The sequence below is a fragment of the Hydra vulgaris genome, chromosome 08 (genome assembly GCF_038396675.1).
Source record: "Hydra vulgaris chromosome 08, alternate assembly HydraT2T_AEP".
In the NCBI taxonomy this organism is placed as follows: Eukaryota; Metazoa; Cnidaria; class Hydrozoa; order Anthoathecata; family Hydridae; genus Hydra; species Hydra vulgaris.
This window is the reverse complement of record NC_088927.1, coordinates 68,723,359-68,747,050: the sequence shown is the minus strand read 5'-3', so window position 1 is coordinate 68,747,050 and position 23,692 is coordinate 68,723,359. Positions and strand designations below refer to the sequence as shown.

The following is a 23,692-nucleotide window of genomic DNA, read 5'->3' as shown; positions in this document are numbered from 1 at the left end:
TTTATAAGCGAGAGGTTCGGAATTCGATTCCCATCACGTCCCTGGTAGTACCGCGCTCAACTTGTTTCTCCGCGCAGCGGCCTTGTTCGTCAAGGTTCGTGTTTCGGAGTTATAGAGTTGAGAGAGGGTTATAACCACAATTAAGTAACCTCCTCGTCTGTAGTGGCCTTCTGGGCCTTGGGGAGGTGAACTAACAAAAAAAAAAAAAAAAAAAAAAAAAAAAAAAAAAACAGAAAAAAAAAACAGAAACAAAAAGAAACCCTTTTGAAATATTTCAAAAAAGCCCAATTTAGCTGATGACTTTGAAAAGTTGAATAAAAAAATACTTTTGTTTTTCATTATCTTTAGATGAATGGACAAATTATCTTTAGATGAATGAACAAATTATCTTGAAATAAATGGACAAATTATCTTGAGATGAAAGGATAGAAAAATTGGTATATGTTTTTAAAGATGCTTTTTTAAAAAAACTTTAGGGCATGTTAAGAATTATTGGTTCTTTGCCATCAGAAAAAGCATTTGAAATGATTGTAAAAAAACTTAATTTCAATTTTAAATTTGATTTCAATTTGAATCTTGATCAATACATTCTTGGATTATTGAGTGATGGTGCCATGAATGGCACAGAATTATTTAGTGATAGTGCCAGTTTGATGAAGAAATTAGTAAAACTTTTGAAAATTGTTTATCAACTTTGTCACTCTAATGGTAATTATTTTGCTGTTGTTGATGTCATTTACAAAAAGAAACATTTCAAACAATTGGAGACTAACGACAAAGTGGGAAATGGCAGGAAGAGTTGGAAAACAATGATGTGATTGAATCAGCAAATAATATTTGTGAAAAATTACTCAGGAGACCAAAAATGATATTCTTCAACAACATTGTTTGAGAAACAAAAACTAATAATTCTTGACACAAAGCCAAGGTAAAACTCTTTGATCAAAATGCTCTTAAGATATGTAAAGATAAAAAAATGTTTTAGATACCATTCTTAATGATCTATGTGTCACTAAATTAATACTCACTAAATAAGAAGTTGATCTCATAAGGAACTTAGTTGATTGTTTAAAAATAATTGAGGTTGGAGCTACTGGTCTTTGTAAAAGAGATGTTGACATCTTGACAAGTGAAAAGAATTTTGAATTTACAGTTTCAAAACTAAAGGAAGACAGAAGTGTTGTTGGTAGAGATCTATATCTAGATTTCTACCAACAACACTTCTAGAGTATTTGAAGACTTTTTAGATAGAACAATTCAAACTGTTATGATAAAGTTACTGAAAACTCAATTCTTAATTATTCAAAAGAGAAGGATCTTCCAAAGAAAGCAAAAGATCTATACAAAAGACATCTTTCAGAAGATAGATCTTAATCTCAAATGAAATTAATCAATTGATTCAAAATAATTTGAATCATTTAATTAATTGATTTAGATAATAAGAGTGCTGCTCAAGAATCTAAAGAATTGTTGCCAAAAAAAAGCATAATTGATGAATATTTTCCTGACACAGTTGTTTATTAACTAAAAATACAACATTAACAAAAAATATCTTATTGTTTATTAAAACAGAACTTGAATTTTATAAAGCGTCTAATGATTGACCAAAAGGATTTGAAGAGTTAAAATCAAGTCTCTCTTTATTGACGTCTTTATCTGTGGAGGCTGAAAGATGCTTTAGTGTGGCTTATTCATTACTAAACTTAGAACATCATTAAGTGATGAACTGATTAACACATGTTTTTAAGGTCATATTCAACCAGAAATAAATAGTTTTCATGTGTTTGGCTGAAGCAATTAGTCAATTGTCTTATTTATAAGATAAAAAATGCTACCATATTTAATATTTTATTATATTATTGTATTGGTTACTAGGATATCAGCCCAAAAAGGGCTGCCTTTAGTTTTTACCATGTATCATTAACAAATGTAATTATTAATACCATAATTATTTGAATTATTTATATAATTTTTCTTAAAATTATTTATTATTTTAATAATTTAGTTTTTCAATAATTTAATTTGATCAATGAAAAATCGAATTTGTGTAAGTTAAAGCAATGTAATCACAACCTTAAAATTTTCCTAAAATTTAAACTTGGTTGCAATATGCAGACATTTTACATTACAAAATTTTACAAAAATTTTAAACTTTTGAATATTAATTGATAAGTTTAAATGAAAGTTATTTGAGGTCAACCTTCAGATTTTTAACCTTCTTAGTCAACCTTCAGAGTTACAGGGAGGGTTACAAGGGTGAACTCAGCTTTTTTAAATAAATCCAATCAATAGCCTTGAAATTTACTAAAATCATACTTATGCCTCAAACATGATAGAAGCCCACAAAAACAAATACAATTATTTAAGAAATTTACTAATTAAATACCAATACAAATATGCCAATTTAGCCTATTATTACCAAATACAAATACGTATTTAAACTCAACCCCACACATGGGTTTAATAAATTTACTAATGATGCAACATAGGTTAGACTTTTTTTTCTTTGAAAATACAAACTAAACTGAATTTCTATAAATTATCAGCCTAATACCATTTAGAGATTCAGTAAAATATGTTAAATGTGTTATGGTAACCTGTTTCTTTTCTTGGATATATTTTTATTTTGATGGAATTTTTTTTTTTGTAATAAGTATTGAATTCGTTGTGAATCTTTAATTAAAAAAATTAAGAGACTGGGAGCAAAAGATATTGATATACATTTTGATAAAGAAGTTGTGAAATTCAAGTTAAAAGTGGTTTATGCAAAAAAGCAAGACGAAAATAAAATTAAAAAATTGAAAAAGATTTCTTTTAGTTGACAGAGTGCCTGTTTAAACTACAATTCTCAGCCATTGTATGCACACTCTACTATGCATAGGTTAAAATAATGTATGTATACTCTGTTGTGTAAAGTGTATATACACTATGCTGAATAAGACCAAAAAATTAGTAAATGTATTTACATTCATTAACTTCTTAAATAATTAAGTTGTTGTTGTACACTTTGTCACAGGTTAAAATAATAATTAAAGGAATAAAAATAAATATAAAAAAATTTATGAAAATTATAAAAAACAACATATTTATAAAAATTTATAAAATTTTTTATAAAAATTATAAAAAATATACAATTATATATTTTTTATAATTTTTATAAATTAAAATAGTTTATTAGTGGTTTTTAAAAGAATGATAAAATTTAATGCACTTCAGCAAAGAATTTAATGGCTTTAAAATTTAGTCAAGTATAAAACAGCTTTTTGTTTAATTTTTAATCCAGTTGTAAAAAACATTTCTCATTAACATGCACTTAAAACAATCCAATCATCATAAAAGAAATTAAAATGGCTAATCAAAATAAATTACCTGTCTGCATATTCCTGTCGGATGATGTCACTTACTTTTCCTCTTTCTTCTTGTAACCGATCAGTAATTTTTTTGACATCAATTACTTCTTGATCTTTGTGCTTTAAACTGCTTTTCAACTGAATGAGATCATTTTCAAGTTTTTCAATTTGTTCTTTCAAATTATTACATTTATCCTGAAGTGCTCGCTCTGATTGCTCATAATCTTTTATCTCATTTACGTATTTATCACGAATTCGTCTAACAATAAAATTTTTTTTACACACAGAGATATATAGATATATATATATATATATATATATATATATATATATATCAGGGACTATTCTAGACCATTTTCAACAGCGCTGAGCATATTTGGCTGCCACTCAAAATCAAATTTTGAAATTGAGGACCTCTTTTTTTTTTCACCCAAAAAAGACCTACATACAGCAAATTTCCTTACAGAAGTTGCCAGAGCAAGGGGTATACTGCATACAATATTTTTCATTAGACAACTTGGCCACAGTTTTTTTGCAATAATTATTAATAATATATTATAATAATAATAATTATTATTTAATAATAATTTGCGTTTTTAAAAAATGCTCTGAAAAAGCCAAAATAAAAATAAACAAACCATAAACTAAAAAGAGAAACCAACTTAACGAATGATAAAAAAATTAAGGAAAAACTAGAAAAAAAAAGAAGCACAAAACCAATATATTTTTACATTTAGAAGCGTCTCAGTTAATAGTTCAAACATAATTAATTTAATTTAGAAGCGTCTCAATTAATAGTTCAAAGTTAAATAATTTAATTTAAAAGCATCTCAGTTAATAGTTCAAACATAATTAATTTAATTTAGAAGCGTCTCAATTAATAGTAATAACTTAAATAATTTAAAAGCTTTTAATTAATAGTTTGAAGAATTTTTCTTTCATCATCACATTGATGTAGCACTGTGGTTGACTAAATGTGTTGTTTGAGGCGCGGCTGTTATATTGCGCCTCAAACAACACTTTATTTATATTTTTATTTTAACAAATTAAAATAAAAATATATATTAATTTTAATCTTTTATTTTTTCTGGTTTGTTCATTTTATCATTCATTTTTATTCTTTAAATTCCTTAAAAATTTAAAATATTTTTAGATTAGTTTTGTACTTATTTTTTAGTTTTTATTTCTCTTTCCAGTTATGTTTTGTTTAATATATTTATTATAGTTTATTAGAGTTTTTTTTAAATTTAGTTTAAATTTAAATTTGTTTATTCAGTACATTTTTAAAATATGCTAACTTAAAACATGCAGGGAGCTGTGGCCATGTTGATAAAACAAAATATTATAAGCGTGGTCATATAAGGCATGCAATGACACATGCCTCCTGAGAAGGCTTGATATATATATATATATATATGTATATATATATATATATATATATATATATATATATATATATATATATATATACATACATATATATATATATATTTATATACATAAATGCATACATACATATATATATATATATATATATATATATATATATATATATATATATATATATAATATATATATATATAAATATATATATATATATATATAAATATATTTATATATATATATATATATATATATATATATATATATATATATATATATATATATATATATATATATATATATATATAGACACACACACACACACACACACACACACACACACACACACACACACACACACACACACACACACACACACACACACACACACACACACACACACGTACACATATATAAACAACAAAAATAAAATTACTTAATTTTACATTCTTGTTTGTTGACATAACTGTTGTTGCTTGTTTGCTTGTTAATTATGCATACTGTTGCAATGATTTGTTTGTGTTTATTGTTTGTTGATGTCATTTTTTTGCGTGCTATTGCTTATTTATTGTTTTAAGTGTTTTTATTGTTTTAAGTAATTAACTTTAAGAAAATTATTTTGTATGAATTAAAAAGAGGTTTAATGTCTCACTTGATTCTGTTTTCAGCGGCACGCTCAGCATCTTCTCTGCTTTGTGCAGTTTCTCTTTCTAACTTATCAATGACCATCTCAATTTCTTGATCTCTCGCCACCTTTACTTTATCTTTTAATTCACGTTCTTTTGACAGAAGGTGAGTCTCTTGCTTTTTCATAAAATTTTCAATCCACTGTTGTTTTTCAATTTCTAATTGCTCTTTGTAATTGCGCATCTCATTCTGTAAACAAAAATATTATTAGAAAAATAAAAAACTTTGCAAAGCTTCTTTATTTGATTTTTCAATATAAAATATTTAAAAATCCACTAAAGGCTGACTATCTGCCTTCCTAAAGGAACAAACTCAAATAATTCTTACAGTAGGTATTATTTTTTGAATAAGTTATATAATGTTAATACATCATTCATTTATTAATATCAAAGTATTTTAAATAATTACTTGACAGTTTTCTTGCATTTCATGCAGCTGCTTTTTTAAATCCTCTTGTAAGGATACCAACATTTGCTTGGATGTGTTTTCATATTCATTTCTTCTCTCATCAAATTCTTTTTTTGCTGTTTGAAGCAGGTCACTAACTCGCTGCTTTTCTTCTTCTATTTCAGAATACAAGCGCCGACGTTGTTGTTGAAATGAGTTTTCTTCTTCTTGAATTTGTTGTTCAAATCTAATAAGATGAAAACAAACAAAAAACTCAGTAAGATTTTTTTTGTTAATACTCTTCTGCTCATCTTCTTAAACCTTTTACCACATCTTCTGCTCAGTGACACGATTTTTTAGAATTTGCAAAATGAAGCAAAAAAATCTTAATCTTAGAATAAAATCTTAAAAAATTCTATTTAGTATAAAATTACCGCTCTCTGCAGTTTTCCCGTTCTTTTTGAACTGCAGTCTCCGTATCTATTTCATATTGTACCCTTAAATCATCCAACTGCTGCATATATTTTTGAGCCACTCGTTCATCAGCATTCATAACTTCTGTCTAAAAATTTAAAATCTGAACAGTTTCAATATACACAAATATAAACATAGCTACAAACAATAACATTAGGAACTATATTGATAAACATTGCTACAAATAATGCCATTAAGAACTTTAATATTATTAATATTAATATAATTAATATTAATATAATACAAAAACTATTAATATCATACATAAAAGAAGTAAACTTTTGAAAAATTTCCCATGTTAAAACACAAATCATGAAACAATTAGGAGTAATAATTAGTAAAATTAATAATAATTAGTATAATTAATACTAATACTAGTTAGTATTAGTAGTGTTAGTATTAAAACATTTAAATATAAAATTTAAAATAATAAAAATGTAATTTAAAAGTTTTATAATTTTAAAAACTAAACATGAAATATACAAAATGGAATGCAGCATGTTTATAAGAAAACAACAACCTGGTTAGCATTTTTATTTGCTTAAAATAACAACCTGGTTAGCATTTTTAATTGCTTTTATTTCAGCTTTGTGCTTTGTGATTAGTCGTTGAATTTCTGGTTCCAAGCCTTTAACAGTTAGCTCTTTAATTTCTTGTGTTTTTTCTTTGATCCATTTCTCTCTCCGAACTTTCTCAGCTGCTTCATTTATATCTTTTTGTTTCTTTAACTCTAGAGCATGACTGAAAATAAATAACAAATTGTGTGTTTTAATAATGTACATATAAAAAGTAAAAAATTATTTCAAAACAAAACTTGAAAAATGTTTATATATATACATATTATATATATACATGTATATACATACATATATATATATATATATATATATATATATATATATATATATATATATATATATATATATATATATATATATATATGTATATATAAACACACACACACACACACATATATATATATATTTATATATATATATATATATTTATATATATATATATATTTATATATATATATATATATTTATACATATATATATATATATATATTTATATATATATATATCAGCGCTCAGAATTAGGGTTGGCATTCGGCAATGCCGACCTAACTGCTGACCTCAAGGTGTTTGAGGCCAGTAAAAAATTACTGACCTTATTTGTATGTTTTATGGTAACCCCTTTGTGTAAAACTTTTTTTTGCTAACCTGATGCTGACCTCTAACAATTTGAGGTCAGCAATTCATTGTGACTTTGACTTTTCTTTCATTCAGCAATTCATTGCCACTTTGACAATTCATTGACCTCATTTTTATTAATTCAGATAGTTGATATATATATATATATATATATATATATATATATATATATATATATATATATATATATATATATAGATATAAATATCCTATAAATAATCAAGTTATTAGACGAAGTTATTATTACGACCTGATAAATTATTGTTGTATTCCTTTTTCGAATTTGCGTTTTTTAATCACATTTAATAAAATTAAATCAATATCAAGGGAGAGATCAATTTTAAACATAAGTCTGTAATGCTAAGGGCTGCTACTATGGTAAAGTTATCAGATAAGTCTAAATAAAGAGTAATACCTTACTGCAAACCTAAAATTGTTTGAGGTCAGCAAAAACTTGCTGATCTCACTTCTAAGTTTTATGGTAAAACCTTTTTGTCAAATTTTTTTTGCCGACCTTCAGCCGACCTCGAATTGTTTAAGGTTGCCGTCCAAATTTTTTTTCTAGAATAGCCCCTGTATATATATTAGGGTGGAGAGATTTTAATAACAAAAAAAAAAAGTTTAAATTCAAAATACCTGAGGTGCGAATTGTTGCATATTATTAGGAATAGGAAAGTGAATTTTTTTTATAGTTTTCATAACTTCTTCAGGTTCCTCCAGAGTATTGAATCTTAGAAAAACATTTATTTAATTTTCATATTCTACCTAGTTTAATATTGTTTGGTACTATTTAATTTCTCGGAAAAATGACTTTTAAATGTAAAATTTATTATAGAACACAAAATAAACATTACTTTTAACAAAAAAAGACAGAAAATGCGAGAAAAATTTGTTTAAAATGGTTTTTACTTTCATGACTTATGTTGCTTAGCAACACAATGTCACTATAGCTCATAGCAGCGGCATATTTACTATATAGCTTTAATTATAGCAAATATATCAACTGTAAAAAAAAAAAGATTTATACTGATGAAAAATTTAAATCAAAAACAGAACATTTATTAAAACTCAAACACGGTTGAGGTCCCTATTATGATCAACTATCAATCCACTCATCGTCTAATTTATGCTTGTTAGCCCTCGCTTTCGGCAATATTTTAAAGCTTTACTTTTGTAATTGCTACTTTTTATATTTTTACATTTATTTTTGAAAAATGTTGACATAAAATGAAATAAGTTACTGTTTAATTTTGTTGATTATTAAGAAATTGTGGGATTGTGGGTAGAATCAGATGTAATAATACAAAAATTGAGAGTAGAATCAAATGTTCTGCATTGACGGCAGAAGAATATAACTTTATTCAAATTTATAATTGTTTGTTTTTAAATTTATTTTTTTTATTAATTATTTTTTTTTAGATATTTTTACCAATAAAAATTAGAATAAAATATTTTGTCCAATCACTAACAGAGTTCCAAACAGGGAAACTACAGCCCCATAAAAAACTTAAAAGTTCTAAGTTTTATTCAGAACTTTTTTTATTTAAAAACCAAACAAAACTGAGGTTCCCATATAGCCATTAAATTCATTTACTTTGTTATAGTAATTAGGTAACTAAGCCATAGATTCTATAGTGATGGCAAAGACTCATTACCTAGACAATGTAAAATTGGAACCTTAGAAATAACAAAAGAAAGAAAATAAAAATAAAAAAGCTGTTGAGTGTTGATTTCTTTTAAAAATCATTTAGGCAGAATTTATATTTAATTTAATGAACTCATAAAATATTTTTTAGTTTCAAACCTTGGTAATTCATACTGAGATGTAAGCTTAGCTCGGATGACTCCATCTCTTGCTTTATTTCCACAAACTGATGTAGAAGTATTTGATACAAGTTTTATACATTGTTCAACTGCTTGAGTGTGGCAAGGTATTTTTTTCAATACTAATTGTATCAGAAATCATTTTTTTAAAATTATCAATTGAGATGTGTCTTGTTAAAGGAGGCTCAGTAACATTACCATATTGTCAACTAGTTATATCTATGTAATCTTCAGCATTAAAATTTAGATTTGGCACTTTAAATGGTCGAATAGTTCTCTGATTGTTATATGATTCTCTAAATATGATAATTCGCCTTAAAGCTAATTCTCTAATGTGCATTCTTTTATCCACTAGCATAGCCAACAAAATTTTTTCTGGATGACAGAAATAGTCATTTCTTTGTAATACTGGATTGACAATACCTTTTAAGTTCATCAGACAATACCTTTTAAGTTCAACAAGATTTTTTAATCATGCCAAAGAAATGATTAAAAAGGTTGGTTTCTTTTTTTTCTCAAACCAGCTAGCAGAGTATAATTTAATCACATAGTTAGTTAAAATTTTCAGATCTATTGATAGATCTAATGTTAAAACATATAACCTTAAAATTTTGTTGGGTGTTGTTGACCAACTTGAATGTGAAATTTTTCTCAAGATCTCGCAGTTACAAAGACATTCTTATACTACCTCTTGAAATTCCATTACAAATGTCAAAAAGATATTTATGATCAGTACTTAACTCTTTTGCATCAATTTTCAGGAGTTCCACATCAATAGGTTCAAAAGAAACAACTGAAAGTTTCTCACAATTTTCTAACATTTTTTCAACTGCAGCTTTGAATCCTGTAGGATTATTTGTTTTCCCAACTAAGTATTGTATAAAATGGCACAGAGGCAACTCATTAGTGTGTAGTAAGCAAACAAGCCACTGTACAGGACGGCCAAGGAATAATTCTAATTGACTTATAACACCGTTTTTCCATCCTGTATTTGTGATGGTACTATCACATCTAACAGCCTTTACCTGTTCTAATATAAATTTTTTATTTGGATCCTCTAAAAATGTTTGAATGCTTGATGCAATACCCAGTGTAGTTTCTGATGATGGCGTTACATGATACAATTATTTTAATCCAAGTTTGAAAACTAGAATAATATGTTCTCCTCTGTAACATATCTTCTGTAATACTTTGCCCCTTTCTTATCCTGCTGAAATGTTACATTCTTTATTCCATCAAAAAATAGTCCTTGAATCTCAAAATAACCCTTTCTTGCTCATTTTTGAAGATCTTTTTTTTTCATTCTCTTCTTTTTTTACTTGGATCGATTATTTTTAATGAATTTTCTTTTGTTACCATTTGAAAATCATTTAGAATAGCATTAACTAATAATGAAGCAGATCGATCTGAAACATCAGTTCAATCACATTTTTTTTTTTTTTTTTTTTGTTATTTCACCTCCCCAAGGCCCAGAAGGCCACTACAGATGAGGAGGCTACTTAATTGTGGTTATAACCCTCTCTCAACTCTATAACTCCGAAACACGAACCTTGACGAACAAGGCCGCTGCGGGGAGAAACAAGTTGAGCGCGGTACTACCAGGGACGTGGTGGGGATCGAACTCGGAACCTCTCGCTTATGAAGCGAGCGCACTACCACTACACAATACATGCTAGAGCTAGATTAAAGAATTTCATTTTTTTTCCAGAAGGGCAAGTATAGTAAGATTCTAATGATGTGTTGGGATCAGAAGTTTTAATTCCAAACAGTTCTTCAGATATATTATCTGAGTTTACAAAAGATGTCAATTTCTATTTTACATGTAAATTGAAAAGAAAATGTTCTTTTAACTTTTTTTAACTATACTGTCTGCATAAAAAAAGTTTTCCAGTCGTGATGATTGTATTGCTTTCCTTTTCATATTTTTATGAAGAAGTCGAGTTACTTTTCTATCAACATTACCTATTACCATTTTCAGTACGGTTTGTTGATTGAAAAGAAAATATCTTTCCCTAACAGCAGCTTTAATTTTGCAATGACAGTCAATAAAATTTTTACATTTGTAAATGCATATATCAAACAGGGTTATTTCATATTTTTTTCTAAATATTGTCGCCTTGTCTTGTAATTTATGAAGATTTTTTTAATAGACTTATACTCTTCATTTATGTTTGATATCAAGCTCAAAACTTGTTGATTGAATATAATTGGAACAGATGCTTTTTGCCATATACCTTTCAAATCTTGCAGTACAATATTTGAAATATCCTTCACAAAAGGATTCTTTCCATTAGCATTCTCTTTTTATACGAGTCTGAAATAAAAAATTAATGTTTCATAAGATCTACTTGTGTAGGAAGAACATTTTTATTGAATTCTTTGGCTCAAACACTTTGCAGAACAATTCCTTACGAGTTTGTAACACCTTTTCCTGATATTGATATTTTAAAATCTGTTAAAAAACAAATGTCAATAAGATTAGACAAATTAAAAAGCGGACGCGGGGAGCAACTATTTTAGCATTTTAAACATATTTGACTTGCACATGCATGTCTTCACATTAGATTACTTTTTTAGTCTATTTTGGGCAAAAATTTTTGAAACCATTCCACCCTATTATATGTATATACATATATAATATATACATATATATATAAATATAAATATATATATATATATATATATATATATATATATATATATATATATATATATATATATATATATATATATATATATATATATATATGTATATATATATATATATATATATATATATATATATATAAATATATATAAAAGAAGAATAATAAAATGATTACAATGAAATTTGAAACATGAGTTTCACACTTTAAGCAATCATTAGCTGTTACAAACAAAATTCTACAGAACTTTCTAAATATATCTCTCAACTTTCTAAATATATCTGAAATAAAAAAAAAAGGATATTTAAATCTTATTTTTACATGGAAGATTATTAATAGGGCGAAGCCATTTAAATCTGGGGAAAAATTGCGTAATCTTTGTTTATCCGAAAAATGCCATATCATTACATGCCATATCATTACATCACCTTTGAAACTATTGAATAAACAAAATGAACTAGTATCAAAATGCTGCCACAAAAACAAATTTTTTATTGGCAGTTTTAAATTAATCTAAGCTAACACTGTATTGCATTTTTGTATAAAATTTTTCTTATCATTATGGTTGTTTGTAATGCCTGATGATCGCATAAAGTGTTAAACACCATACTATGTTTCAAATTTATTATTTTAAAATAATTTAATTTATAAAATTATTTTATTATTATTTTAATATATATTTGCTCTTTTGTATTGTAATTATTAGCTACTTTTGTACTTGAATCTCTCTAAGAAATTACTTTTATTAATATAACAATATATATATATATATATATATATATATATATATATATATATATATATATATATATATATATATATATATATATATATATATATATATATATATACATATACCAAAAAAATCTTGAACAATACTAGCCTTTCAGTCATTTGTTTAATTTTGGTAGTAAACCTTTGATCCATTTCCTTCAATTTAGAAACAAGATCTTCACATCTTTGGGTAAGAACTTTCTTATCATCTATCAACTGATCAATAAACGACAGATGGCGTTGAATGGTAGCTTCATACTCACTCCTTTGTAAGGACAGTTGTTGCTTGTGTTCTTTTTCCATTTCTATTATTTGGACAGAAGAAAACTCTTTTTGTTGATTCTATAATATATATATATATATATGTATATATATATATATATATATATATATATATATATATATATATATATATATATATATATATATATATATATATATATATATATCTTGAATGTCGTAATAGCATAAAATAAGTAATTATTTTTAAAAATAACACAATATTTTTTATTCTTGACATGTTTCGTAAAATTTATTTACATTTTCAAAAGATTATTTTACAATAATAAAAAACTCTGAAATAAATATCATAAAATAGAAGTCTTAATAGAGAAATATTACCGGACAAAAAATTATACAAAATAAACCAATACATTTATTACAAAATAACTCGGTAAATAACCAATCAAAATAACCAACTGTCAAAAAAATAATAATAATAATAAACTGATAAACTAAATAGATAAGTTTATAGCATAATGTAAAGTTTGTTTATTAAGTGAGGGACTTTCCCATTTAATGTGGAGGGCTTCTTTTATCTTTAATTTGTGTTTGGTTGGGGCATTATCCAAAATCTCAAAAGAATCACAGATAGCCAAATTTTTGCAACTAATAGATAAATTTAAGTGTTTAAATATATGAGACTATTTATCACTTTTAAGGTGCTCATTTATTCTAGTTGTCAAGTGTCTAGTTGGAGGTTATTCCAAAATAACTGGCATTGCAGCCAGTGCAAGAAAATTTATTGACAACATGAGATTTAAGCAGTTTAGGAAGTGACTCTTTTAAGCAAAAACAATCTTGTATTTTATTAGTAGTGAAAATTAATTTTATTAGAACATCCTTGCAATATTTATGAACAATTTTTGAAATTTTCATTTTAGTGTTATTAGAATACATTCCAATGTAAGGAAGCTTAAAGCATCTAATATTTAAGCTATTAGCAATGTTAGAAACAGATGGGTTCATTTTTTTATCAATATAGGATTTAATTTCATAGTCAATCATTTTTTGTGGAAATTTATTCTTTTGTAAAACTAATGATAAATTCTTAATATCTTTATCAAAACCAACCCAAGAATTATTAATTTTAAATGTATGATCAATCAAACAACGAACAAGTCCAAATTTATAGCAAGAGGGAATAAAACTTAAAAATTTTTGTAAAAGACCTGTATACGTTTTTTTGTGATAAAATAAAGTCGAAAACAAATTGGATTTTTTAATAAGTACATCTAAAAAAGCAATCTGGTTATCTTTTTTGGTATTCTTTTGGTATTCTTGGTATTCTTTTGGTATTCTGGTATTCTTTTTCCATAGTAAATTTCAGATTTTTATGTTGTTTATTGAGGTGTTTGAAAATTCTTGAGCTTCATATTCGGAATGAAAAATAGCAATTATGTCATCCACATACCATTTATAAAAAAATGGTACTGTAAAGGAGCAGTTATTGACCCATGTTTGTTCGTGATATCCGACGAAAACATTAGCTAAGATGGGCGCTAAAGGAGAACCCATAGCAACACCATCTGTTTGATCGTAATATTTTCCGCCAAATAGAAAATGTGAACCGAATATGAAAACCTGAAGTAATTTTTTTAAGTGAATTTTTGAAAAATGTTTTGAACTAGTTTTATCTTTAAAAAATAAATCAGTTGCAATGTTGATGGTTACCTTAAGTGGAATATTTGTGAACAAACTTTTAACATCATATGAAACGATAAATTTATTAGTTACATTAATTTGTTTTAATTCTTCTACAAAAGAAAATGAGTCAAAAGTGCAAAACTGTTTAGGTATATGTGGAGACAATAAATGAGAAAGATGTTTGGCAAGGTTGTAGTTATATGTTCCGATTGTTGAGATGATAGGTCGAAATGTTGGGAGAGAAATATCTTTACTAACTTTGTGCATCTTAGGTAATGAAAGTTTCAGAGTTTTTTATTATTGTAAAATAATCTCTTGAAAATGCAAATATATTTTACAAATCATGTCAAGAATAAAACATGTTATTTTTAAAATAAAAGAATGTGTGTGTGTATGTATATATACACACACACACACACACACACACACAGATATATATATATATATATATATATATATATATATATATATGTGTGTGTGTGTGTGTGTGTGTGTGTGTGTGTGTGTGTGTGTGTGTGTGTGTGTGTGTGTGTGTGTGTGTGTGTGTGTGTGTGTGTGTGTGTATAGGTTTAATACATCTTAGTATTAGGATGTCAAAGCAAAAAGTTTAAAAGTTTAAAACATTAAAGCAAATGATTAGGAAAGAAATAGCAAGGAAGTATCATGAAAAGTTTATCAAAAATATTGGAAAAAAAAAATCAAACAGACTACAAATAGATTTTGTAATCGAGTTAATAGAAACTGAAAGAAAAACAGTATATGCTATTTTTCAAGAAAACATTTAGAAAAGAAATACTTTTTATATCGGTAAAGAATATTGAAGATCTTCCTTTATTTATAACTATAAACTGAATAGTGCAAAAAATGAAAAAAATTTAAAGCAAAAACTAGAGATGTTGTAAAAAGATCTTTGACAAAAATTAATGTAAAAGTTAAGAACCTCTTTAAAATTTTTACTAAAACATTGCGCTTATACTTCTGCATATCGTATATATGTGTATATAACAGGTGATGCGGAAGTTATCGGACAAATCCTAATTTAATTATTTGAGCATAAAAATTAGTTTTTGTGGTTTTATGCATAGGCATAAACGTTCTATAAAATATAAACTTTATTATTTGAAACATAATTATTTAAAATGAGGTTAAATGCAGCTGAACGAGAATCTTTTCGAAAGCGACTAAAAATGTTTTTTGTAAATAAACCTAATATATAAAAAAAAAAAAAAATCGTAAATCATTTTGAAAAGGAAGGATTTGCTCGAAGTACAATATATGATAACCTAAAAAGACTTGAAACTGTTCAATCGTTTTCTGATAGAAACCACCCTGGTCGTCCGACATCCTGGACTAGAGAAAAGAAAGCCGAATTAACGAGACTTGTCAACAATCGAAAAGGGGTCAGTCAGAGAAAAATAGGTATTAAATTCGGTGTAACTCAATCGACAATTGGTCGTCAGTTTAAAAAAATGAATATTAAATATAGAAAACGTGAAAAGACTCCAAAATACACTATAGAACAACAAATAAAGGCAAAGAAAAGAAGCAGGAAACTAGTTAACCAACTCTATAACACAAAATCGCTTCTAGTCATCAATGACGAAAAATACTTTTGTTTTGCAGGGGACAACATGCCTGGAAATTCTGGATACTACACAAACAACAAAAAGACATGTCCAGAAAGTGTTCAATTTATAGGAAAAGAGAAATTTCCAAAAAAATTATTAATGCGGATAGCCATATCTGACCGTGGTATGTCCGAGCCATTGTTTCGCACTTCCATGGCTATTGCGATCAACTCATCAATCTATATTAATGAATGTTTAGAAAAACGACTTCTTCCATTTATTCACAAGTATCATGGAGACTTTAACTATTTATTTTGGCCAGATTTACCAAATTCTCATTATTCTAAAGATTCTCTAAATTGGATAGACCAATATGTCTGTTACGTTGATAAAGAATCCAATCCCCCAAATGTGCCTCAAGCATGACCAATTGAAAATTATTGGGGACATTTGGCACAGAAGGTTCCGAGGGAGATTGGCAAGCTTCAACAGAGCAAGTTTTGATTGATCGCATTAAACTAAAACTACAAGAAATTGAGTTAAACTTTTTACAGTCGCATATGAAAGACGTCAGAGCAAAATTGAGATCAATTGCAGATGGTGGTGTTTTTTCATATAAAAAATAATATATTTTTATTAAAAGATAAATGCTTTATTTAAAAAAAATATAGTAGTAGTTTGTTTTTTTATTTATAAAAAAGTTATTGACATTTTTATTTTGTCCGATAACTTCCGCATCACCTGTTATATGCGTATATATATACAAGGCTGCCTGAGGGGTATCTAACTCTCCTAGGAATATTTTGTTAAAAAATTAGACGGCAAATTTGGACGCTGGAGTTGGCAAATATGGATCTTAAGTTGGTAGCCAGCTAATGTCAGCCAACTAAGACTTTTTTTTTTAAAGGCCTTACTTGGCAAAAACTTTTTTTTTAGCCATAGCCAGCAAAATCTTTTACTTTTCTAATAAGATGGTTCTCTATTCAAAAATCAATATTTTTATGATGGTATTGTATATTTTTATGATGGTATTGTATATTTTTATGATGGTATTGTATATTTTTATGATGGTATTGTATTTTTTATGATGGTATTGTATATTTTTATGATGGTATTGTATATTTTTATGATGGTATTGTATATTTTTATGATGGTATTGTATATTTTTATGATGGTATTGTATATTTTTATGATGGTATTGTATATTTTTATGATGGTATTGTATATTTTTATGATGGTATTGTATATTTTTATGATGGTATTGTATATTTTTATGATGGTATTGTATATTTTTATGATGGTATTGTATATTTTTATGATGGTATTGTATATTTTTATGATGGTATTGTATATTTTTATGATGGTATTGTATATTTTTATGATGGTATTGTATATTTTTATGATGGTATTGTATATTTTTATGATGGTATTGTATATTTTTATGATGGTATTGTATATTTTTATGATGGTATTGTATATTTTTATGATGGTATTGTATATTTTTATGATGGTATTGTATATTTTTATGATGGTATTGTATATTTTTATGATGGTATTGTACATTTTTATGATGGTATTGTATATTTTTATGATGGTATTGTATTTTTTTATGTTGGTTTTGTATATTTTTTTGTTGGTTTTGTATATTTTTATGATGGTATTGTATATTTTTATGATGGTATTGTATATTTTTATGATGGTATTGTATATTTTTATGATGGTATTGTATATTTTTATGATGGTATTGTATATTTTTATGATGGTATTGTATATTTTTATGATGGTATTGTATATTTTTATGATGGTATTGTATATTTTTATGATGGTATTGTATATTTTTATGATGGTATTGTATATTTTTATGATGGTATTGTATATTTTTATGATGGTATTGTATATTTTTATGATGGTATTGTATATTTTTATGATGGTATTGTATATTTTTATGATGGTATTGTATATTTTTATGATGGTATTGTATATTTTTATGATGGTATTGTATATTTTTATGATGGTATTGTATATTTTTATGATGGTATTGTATATTTTTATGATGGTATTGTATATTTTTATGATGGTATTGTATATTTTTATGATGGTATTGTATATTTTTATGATGGTATTGTATATTTTTATGATGGTATTGTATATTTTTATGATGGTATTGTATATTTTTATGATGGTATTGTATATTTTTATGATGGTATTGTATATTTTTATGATGGTATTGTATATTTTTATGATGGTATTGTATATTTTTATGATGGTATTGTATATTTTTATGATGGTATTGTATATTTTTATGATGGTATTGTATATTTTTATGATGGTATTGTATATTTTTATGATGGTATTGTATATTTTTATGATGGTAATAGGTATATAGTAGTATAATAAGCAGTGGTTATTTTATTAACCTGAGATCAGAAGTGAGTATTTTTATTATATATTACCTTCACCATGGTAACAACAACCTCAGCTGCTCCAATTTAACAATTAAACCAACAAACAAACAATTAAATAGATAAAAACAATAAATAAAAGAATAAAAAGATTAAAATTTAAAAGGTTAAAAATTATGTTATAAGTATGTTATAAAGCAGATATAATATAATAACTAGCATAATTAGTATAAAAGCATCAAAACATAACATAATTAAAAGCATCAAAACATAAGATAAAATTTTTTTTTTTGAAAACTACTTAAGTTTGCTCTGTTAACTTTAACTTTAATTAATTTTGTTTTAACAGAAAGTGTAATCATAAGCAAAAAATTCAGAGTTCAATCCCCATCATGCCCCTGGTAGCACTGTACTCAACTTGATTCTCTGCGCAACCCTCTTTTAATTCTATAGAGTTAAGAGAGAGTTGTAGCCACAACTAAATGCAGCTTCCTCGACTCTAGTGGTCTTCATGGCTTTGGGATTTAAATTTCTTGTCTATTTCTGGTTTTTACAGTAAAAAACAAAAACATTGAAATAGTTGTCTATAACTTTGTGCCATTTATTTATTATCAAATTTTATTATTTATTATTAAACTATCAAACACAATGACATTAATAAGTAAAGTAATGGTTGAACACACTTATATGCAAAGCATATTATGTCACCTTGTTTATCAGTGTTGATAACTTGGTGAAGTAATATGCTTTGCATTTGAGTAATTGGTCAAGGAAGTGTTGTGAAATTAGAAAAGATATTTTCAAAGGCCCTGACTGCACACCACAAACAATCTCATCTTTTAGAAGGTAATCATGGGTAGTCCTATGTTTTAGAAGATAAATATGGGTAGTCCTACGCTTTAGAAGATATCATGGATAGTCGCATAGTTTAGAAGATAATCAAGGCTAGTCACATGGTTTAGAAGATAATCATGGGTAGTCCCAAGCTTTAAAAAAATCGTGGATAGTCATTTACTATTATTTTCTATTTTAGAAAGTTACCTTGCATTAAATAACAAATAAAACTTACAATTGCTTTTTTCATCATTTCAACGGTTTTTTGTTTTTCTTTAATCTCATTTTTTTGAGCAGAAATTGCATCACTTATTTCAGAAGCAACAAAAGAAACAGAGTCTATTTCATTTCTTTTATTGGGTTTCTCATCAGATTTAAAAAAATCAGAATTAAGCCTTGGTGAGTGGAAATGACTATTTGCCTATTAAAAATAAATCAAAACAAAAAACTACAAATGAATAATAACAAGATAACATCAAGCAACAGAACAACAAATACAATGACAACAGACAAACAACAAATATGACAAAGAAGTTTATATTAAAGTGAGTGCAAGACAAAAAAATAAATTAAAAGAAAAAAATAGCAATGAAATTGTTTTTTTATGAAATAACTCATCTAAATTTTAAACAACTCACAACTGATAAGACCTCAGTTCTAACTTCATCTTCTACTTTGACAACATTGTCAAGAAAATCCATGATGCTTTGCAATTTATCAGCAGATAGCAATGAACCTGGATCGGCTTTTCTAAATGTCAAATTTTCATCAGCATCTATAAAAATTAAAAAACAATCAATAAATGTTTGAAAACTTATAGAAAAACATTACGAATGAACTTATTATTATTTTTTTCCATCGGTAAACAATATCTTTCCTGCATATTCGAATATTATTGCATTTTTAGAAATTTAGTGAAAACATGTGGTTTTGCAAATCTGCTTCAAAATTGAAAAGAAAAAAAATCATAACTCATCCATGAAATCCATTTTAAATACTGGTAATCACCATTTTGTGCTGCTAAGGATTGCACAAATTGTTTACGCCATACTGAAAGAGTAAATAAGCACTGGACATACATTGACCGCAAAAATGTTGGCAAGTATAAACATATAAGTTGGCCCTGCAGTTATGTTTTTGAAAAAATTGCCTAAGTTTGGTCACTTAAGCTTTGATCATTCATATCTTAAAATCGCTGAACTCAATTAAAAAATTTTTTTAAATAGACCTCTTCACAGTTTCGAAAAAATTTGTGCATGCATATTTAATAGTACATAATGATTCCTTATGCGCAGAATTGTATGAAAAAAAGTAAATACACAGATATATTAGGAAAGCATTCTTGAAAGAAATAGTTGTTTACTTTGAAAGAAATAGTTGATTTTGAAAAGAAATAGTAGAAAGAAATAGTTGAAAGAAATATTTGAATAGTTGAAAAGTAGTTGAAAGATATAGTTGATTTCTTTTCTTCTTTCATAATAAAAACATCGATTTTGCTTTATATAATTTTATATAATATAAGTTTATTTTAACCATTTTAAGTCTAAAATTTATACTATTTATATATTTGTATTATAGAATATATATGAAAGAAATATGAGGCGTTGTGAACGAAAAGGGCACACCAACCAAAATCAAGTTTTGAGTAAATCGCGATCGAAGTTTCTAGACTGAAATTTGCAAAGGAGCACACCAACCAAAATCAAGTTTTGAGTAAGCGCGCGAAATTACACTTTTTCCTACCACGTGGTAGAAGAGTTTACACCACCTCCCCCTCTGTGGTAGTTGGTGGTTTTTTTCAGACCCCTCTTTCGGACGAACGTTTTACTCATTACAAAGTGTGTTTCTTCAGATTTTATCACGTGTAAATAACAAGGGATTTTCAGTCAGAAAGAGGCCCACTGACACGCTGATCTTGTGTTATATTGTAAATGACAGACTAAAGTAAAAAATGGTTAAAGAAAACGGATTTTTGAAAATTGGTTTGTGTGCCCCTTTCAGTCGCAACGCCTCATATAAGCTCTTAAAAAGTGTTAAATGCACAATGACAATTAAATTTATATATATATATATATATATATATATATATATATATATATATATATATTTTATTATAATTATTATAATTTTTTGATAGAAGTGTGAGCAGATCATTGGAACTTACATTAGCTTGGTATGTTTTTTGATGTTTTGTGCATTGGTTTTAATAAAGGGCAGGTATTTTTATTAAAGCAGTTGCAGTTAGTTTTAAGTGGAATTTTGTTGTTGTTTATAATGCGATAATTGTGTGCATTTAAAATAGATTTCATATTCAGCATAACTGTATCATCAGCTGTAAAAATTTTATGGAGTTTGTAACTTATTGAAAGTTTATTGATTAAGGTTAAAAAGTTCCTATATTAGTACTAACATTTTTACCGAAAGAAAGTTTGAACCAAATGATTTTGCAACAAAATTTTAAATATGTCAACAAAATGTTTTTTGATTTTTTCTATTTTTGAGGTTTTGGGTCCACTCAAATTTTTAAAAATTGCTAATTTATTATTACGGTATAATCCTCAATCATTTTTATTATAAAACTGTGCAATTTAAAACAGAAGGTAGATTTCCACGAGTTCCCATACTTGGGCACCATCAATAAAATATTTATGAAGACATTTATCACTAATGGAATTGAAAAAAATATAAATTACCACAAATTACCAATATGTGATAACTTGTGTTTTTTCTACTGATTGAGATGGAGTATGTTCACAAGTTTAGAGTTTATACTAGAAAGTATAACTTTACTAATTCTGCCAATTTCATTTTTAGCAGGGTTTAATTTTTTTTTATGTTGCTTTTGCGCTATTGCATCGCCTAAACCCAGAAAATGTGCCCAAAATTTAAAAATCATTTTTTCAAAACAATGTAAGAACACATGATCCTAAAATCCAGGAAATGTGCCCAAAATTTAAAAATGGTTTATCAAAACATGTTAAGAAGTTTGTCAAATCAAAATGTGCATCAACTAACAAATTGATTTGATAATAATAAATGAATAAACATCAATAAATTTAACAATAATTTAATATTTGATAACAATAAATTTAACAATAATTTACAAATTATTTCACACAAAATGTTTTATGATATTTAAGTGGTTGGTTATAATACTTTTTTACACCACTATATAAATATTTAAATAAAATTTGCCTTAAAAAAAACACATACCATCATTTTCAATAATTTATGTCATCAGTTAATTTAAATACTATCTAAATAAGTTGCCAATTAATCATAAATAAGTTGTCACTTAATCTAAATTATTCAATTTTTACTGAAACACCTTAATACCAAAATCTTTTTGTGTTCTTTGCAGTGATTTAGAATTTCTTTTTGAGGCAAAAATTATACTTAAAAACTATGCACTTATTGTATATTATGGTAAATGGCTAAACTTCTGATGGCTAAAAACTTATGGTAAATGGCTTGACAAACATCTTGAAAAGCACACATAAGGAACTGGATTTATGCAGCTTTTACAAGACAATACACAAAAAATTTGCCTAAAATATATATTTTGTTAGGCAAAATGTTGAAGTGCTTTAGTCTTTTAAACCAAATACATTTTTAGCCATATTTCCATACCTGGAAACATCAAATATAAATCCTTGAGCTTTAAACTTGTAACTTTTAACTTGTAACTTTTTTTTTTCTTGCATGAAAGAAGCATAAATATAATCTTCGTTACACGTAATTTAATATTAAACATTAATATTTAATAATAAAAAACTATTACTTGAGCCTCAAAAAAAGAAAAAACCATATGGATATAAAAATACGTAAAAACATGGATTAAAAAAAAATAAAATTACAAATTACCAAATGTTTGTTCTTTGATAATTGGTTCATCTTCAAGTTCCTTTAAAGTGTTCATTATTTCCATAAAAGCATTACTGTTCGAATGTTCTTTAAACTTCTCTTCTTCAATTGTTTCAACTGTTGGATTCATCTCATCTTCAACAGTCAGATAATTCATAAAATTTTGTTTTTGATTGTTTGGTTGATTGAATTGATGGCTTTTTGTTCCTCTATTAGATGACTAAATATCAAACAGAAATATACATTGGAGGGAATGAAGAGGGGGGGGGGGGGGTTGATTTAGAGAGAAAAAAAAACTTTACCTAGAGTTGATACAAAAAAAGAAGAAAAAACATATTTAAAAAAAAACAGAGAAATTAC

The 23,692-nt window shown here is 26.1% G+C and overlaps 1 protein-coding gene across 6 annotated transcripts in view; it reads right to left on the bottom strand.

The window, feature by feature from the left end:
- Nucleotides 1-23,692, bottom strand: part of LOC101241576 (centrosomal protein of 131 kDa) — a 71,797-nt gene that overhangs the window by 10,877 nt on the left and 37,228 nt on the right. For all 6 annotated transcript variants that reach the window (XM_065804243.1, XM_065804244.1, XM_065804246.1 and 3 more), the window contains 9 exons: nucleotides 23,333-23,552; nucleotides 20,107-20,243; nucleotides 19,704-19,889; nucleotides 12,848-13,080; nucleotides 6,836-7,022; nucleotides 6,242-6,369; nucleotides 5,829-6,054; nucleotides 5,386-5,609; nucleotides 3,370-3,609 (listed from right to left, as the gene is read on the bottom strand). In XM_065804243.1, coding sequence (XP_065660315.1) covers nucleotides 3,370-3,609; nucleotides 5,386-5,609; nucleotides 5,829-6,054; nucleotides 6,242-6,369; nucleotides 6,836-7,022; nucleotides 12,848-13,080; nucleotides 19,704-19,889; nucleotides 20,107-20,243; nucleotides 23,333-23,552 — 1,781 coding nt within the window. The remainder of the gene's footprint in view (nucleotides 1-3,369; nucleotides 3,610-5,385; nucleotides 5,610-5,828; nucleotides 6,055-6,241; nucleotides 6,370-6,835; nucleotides 7,023-12,847; nucleotides 13,081-19,703; nucleotides 19,890-20,106; nucleotides 20,244-23,332; nucleotides 23,553-23,692) is intronic.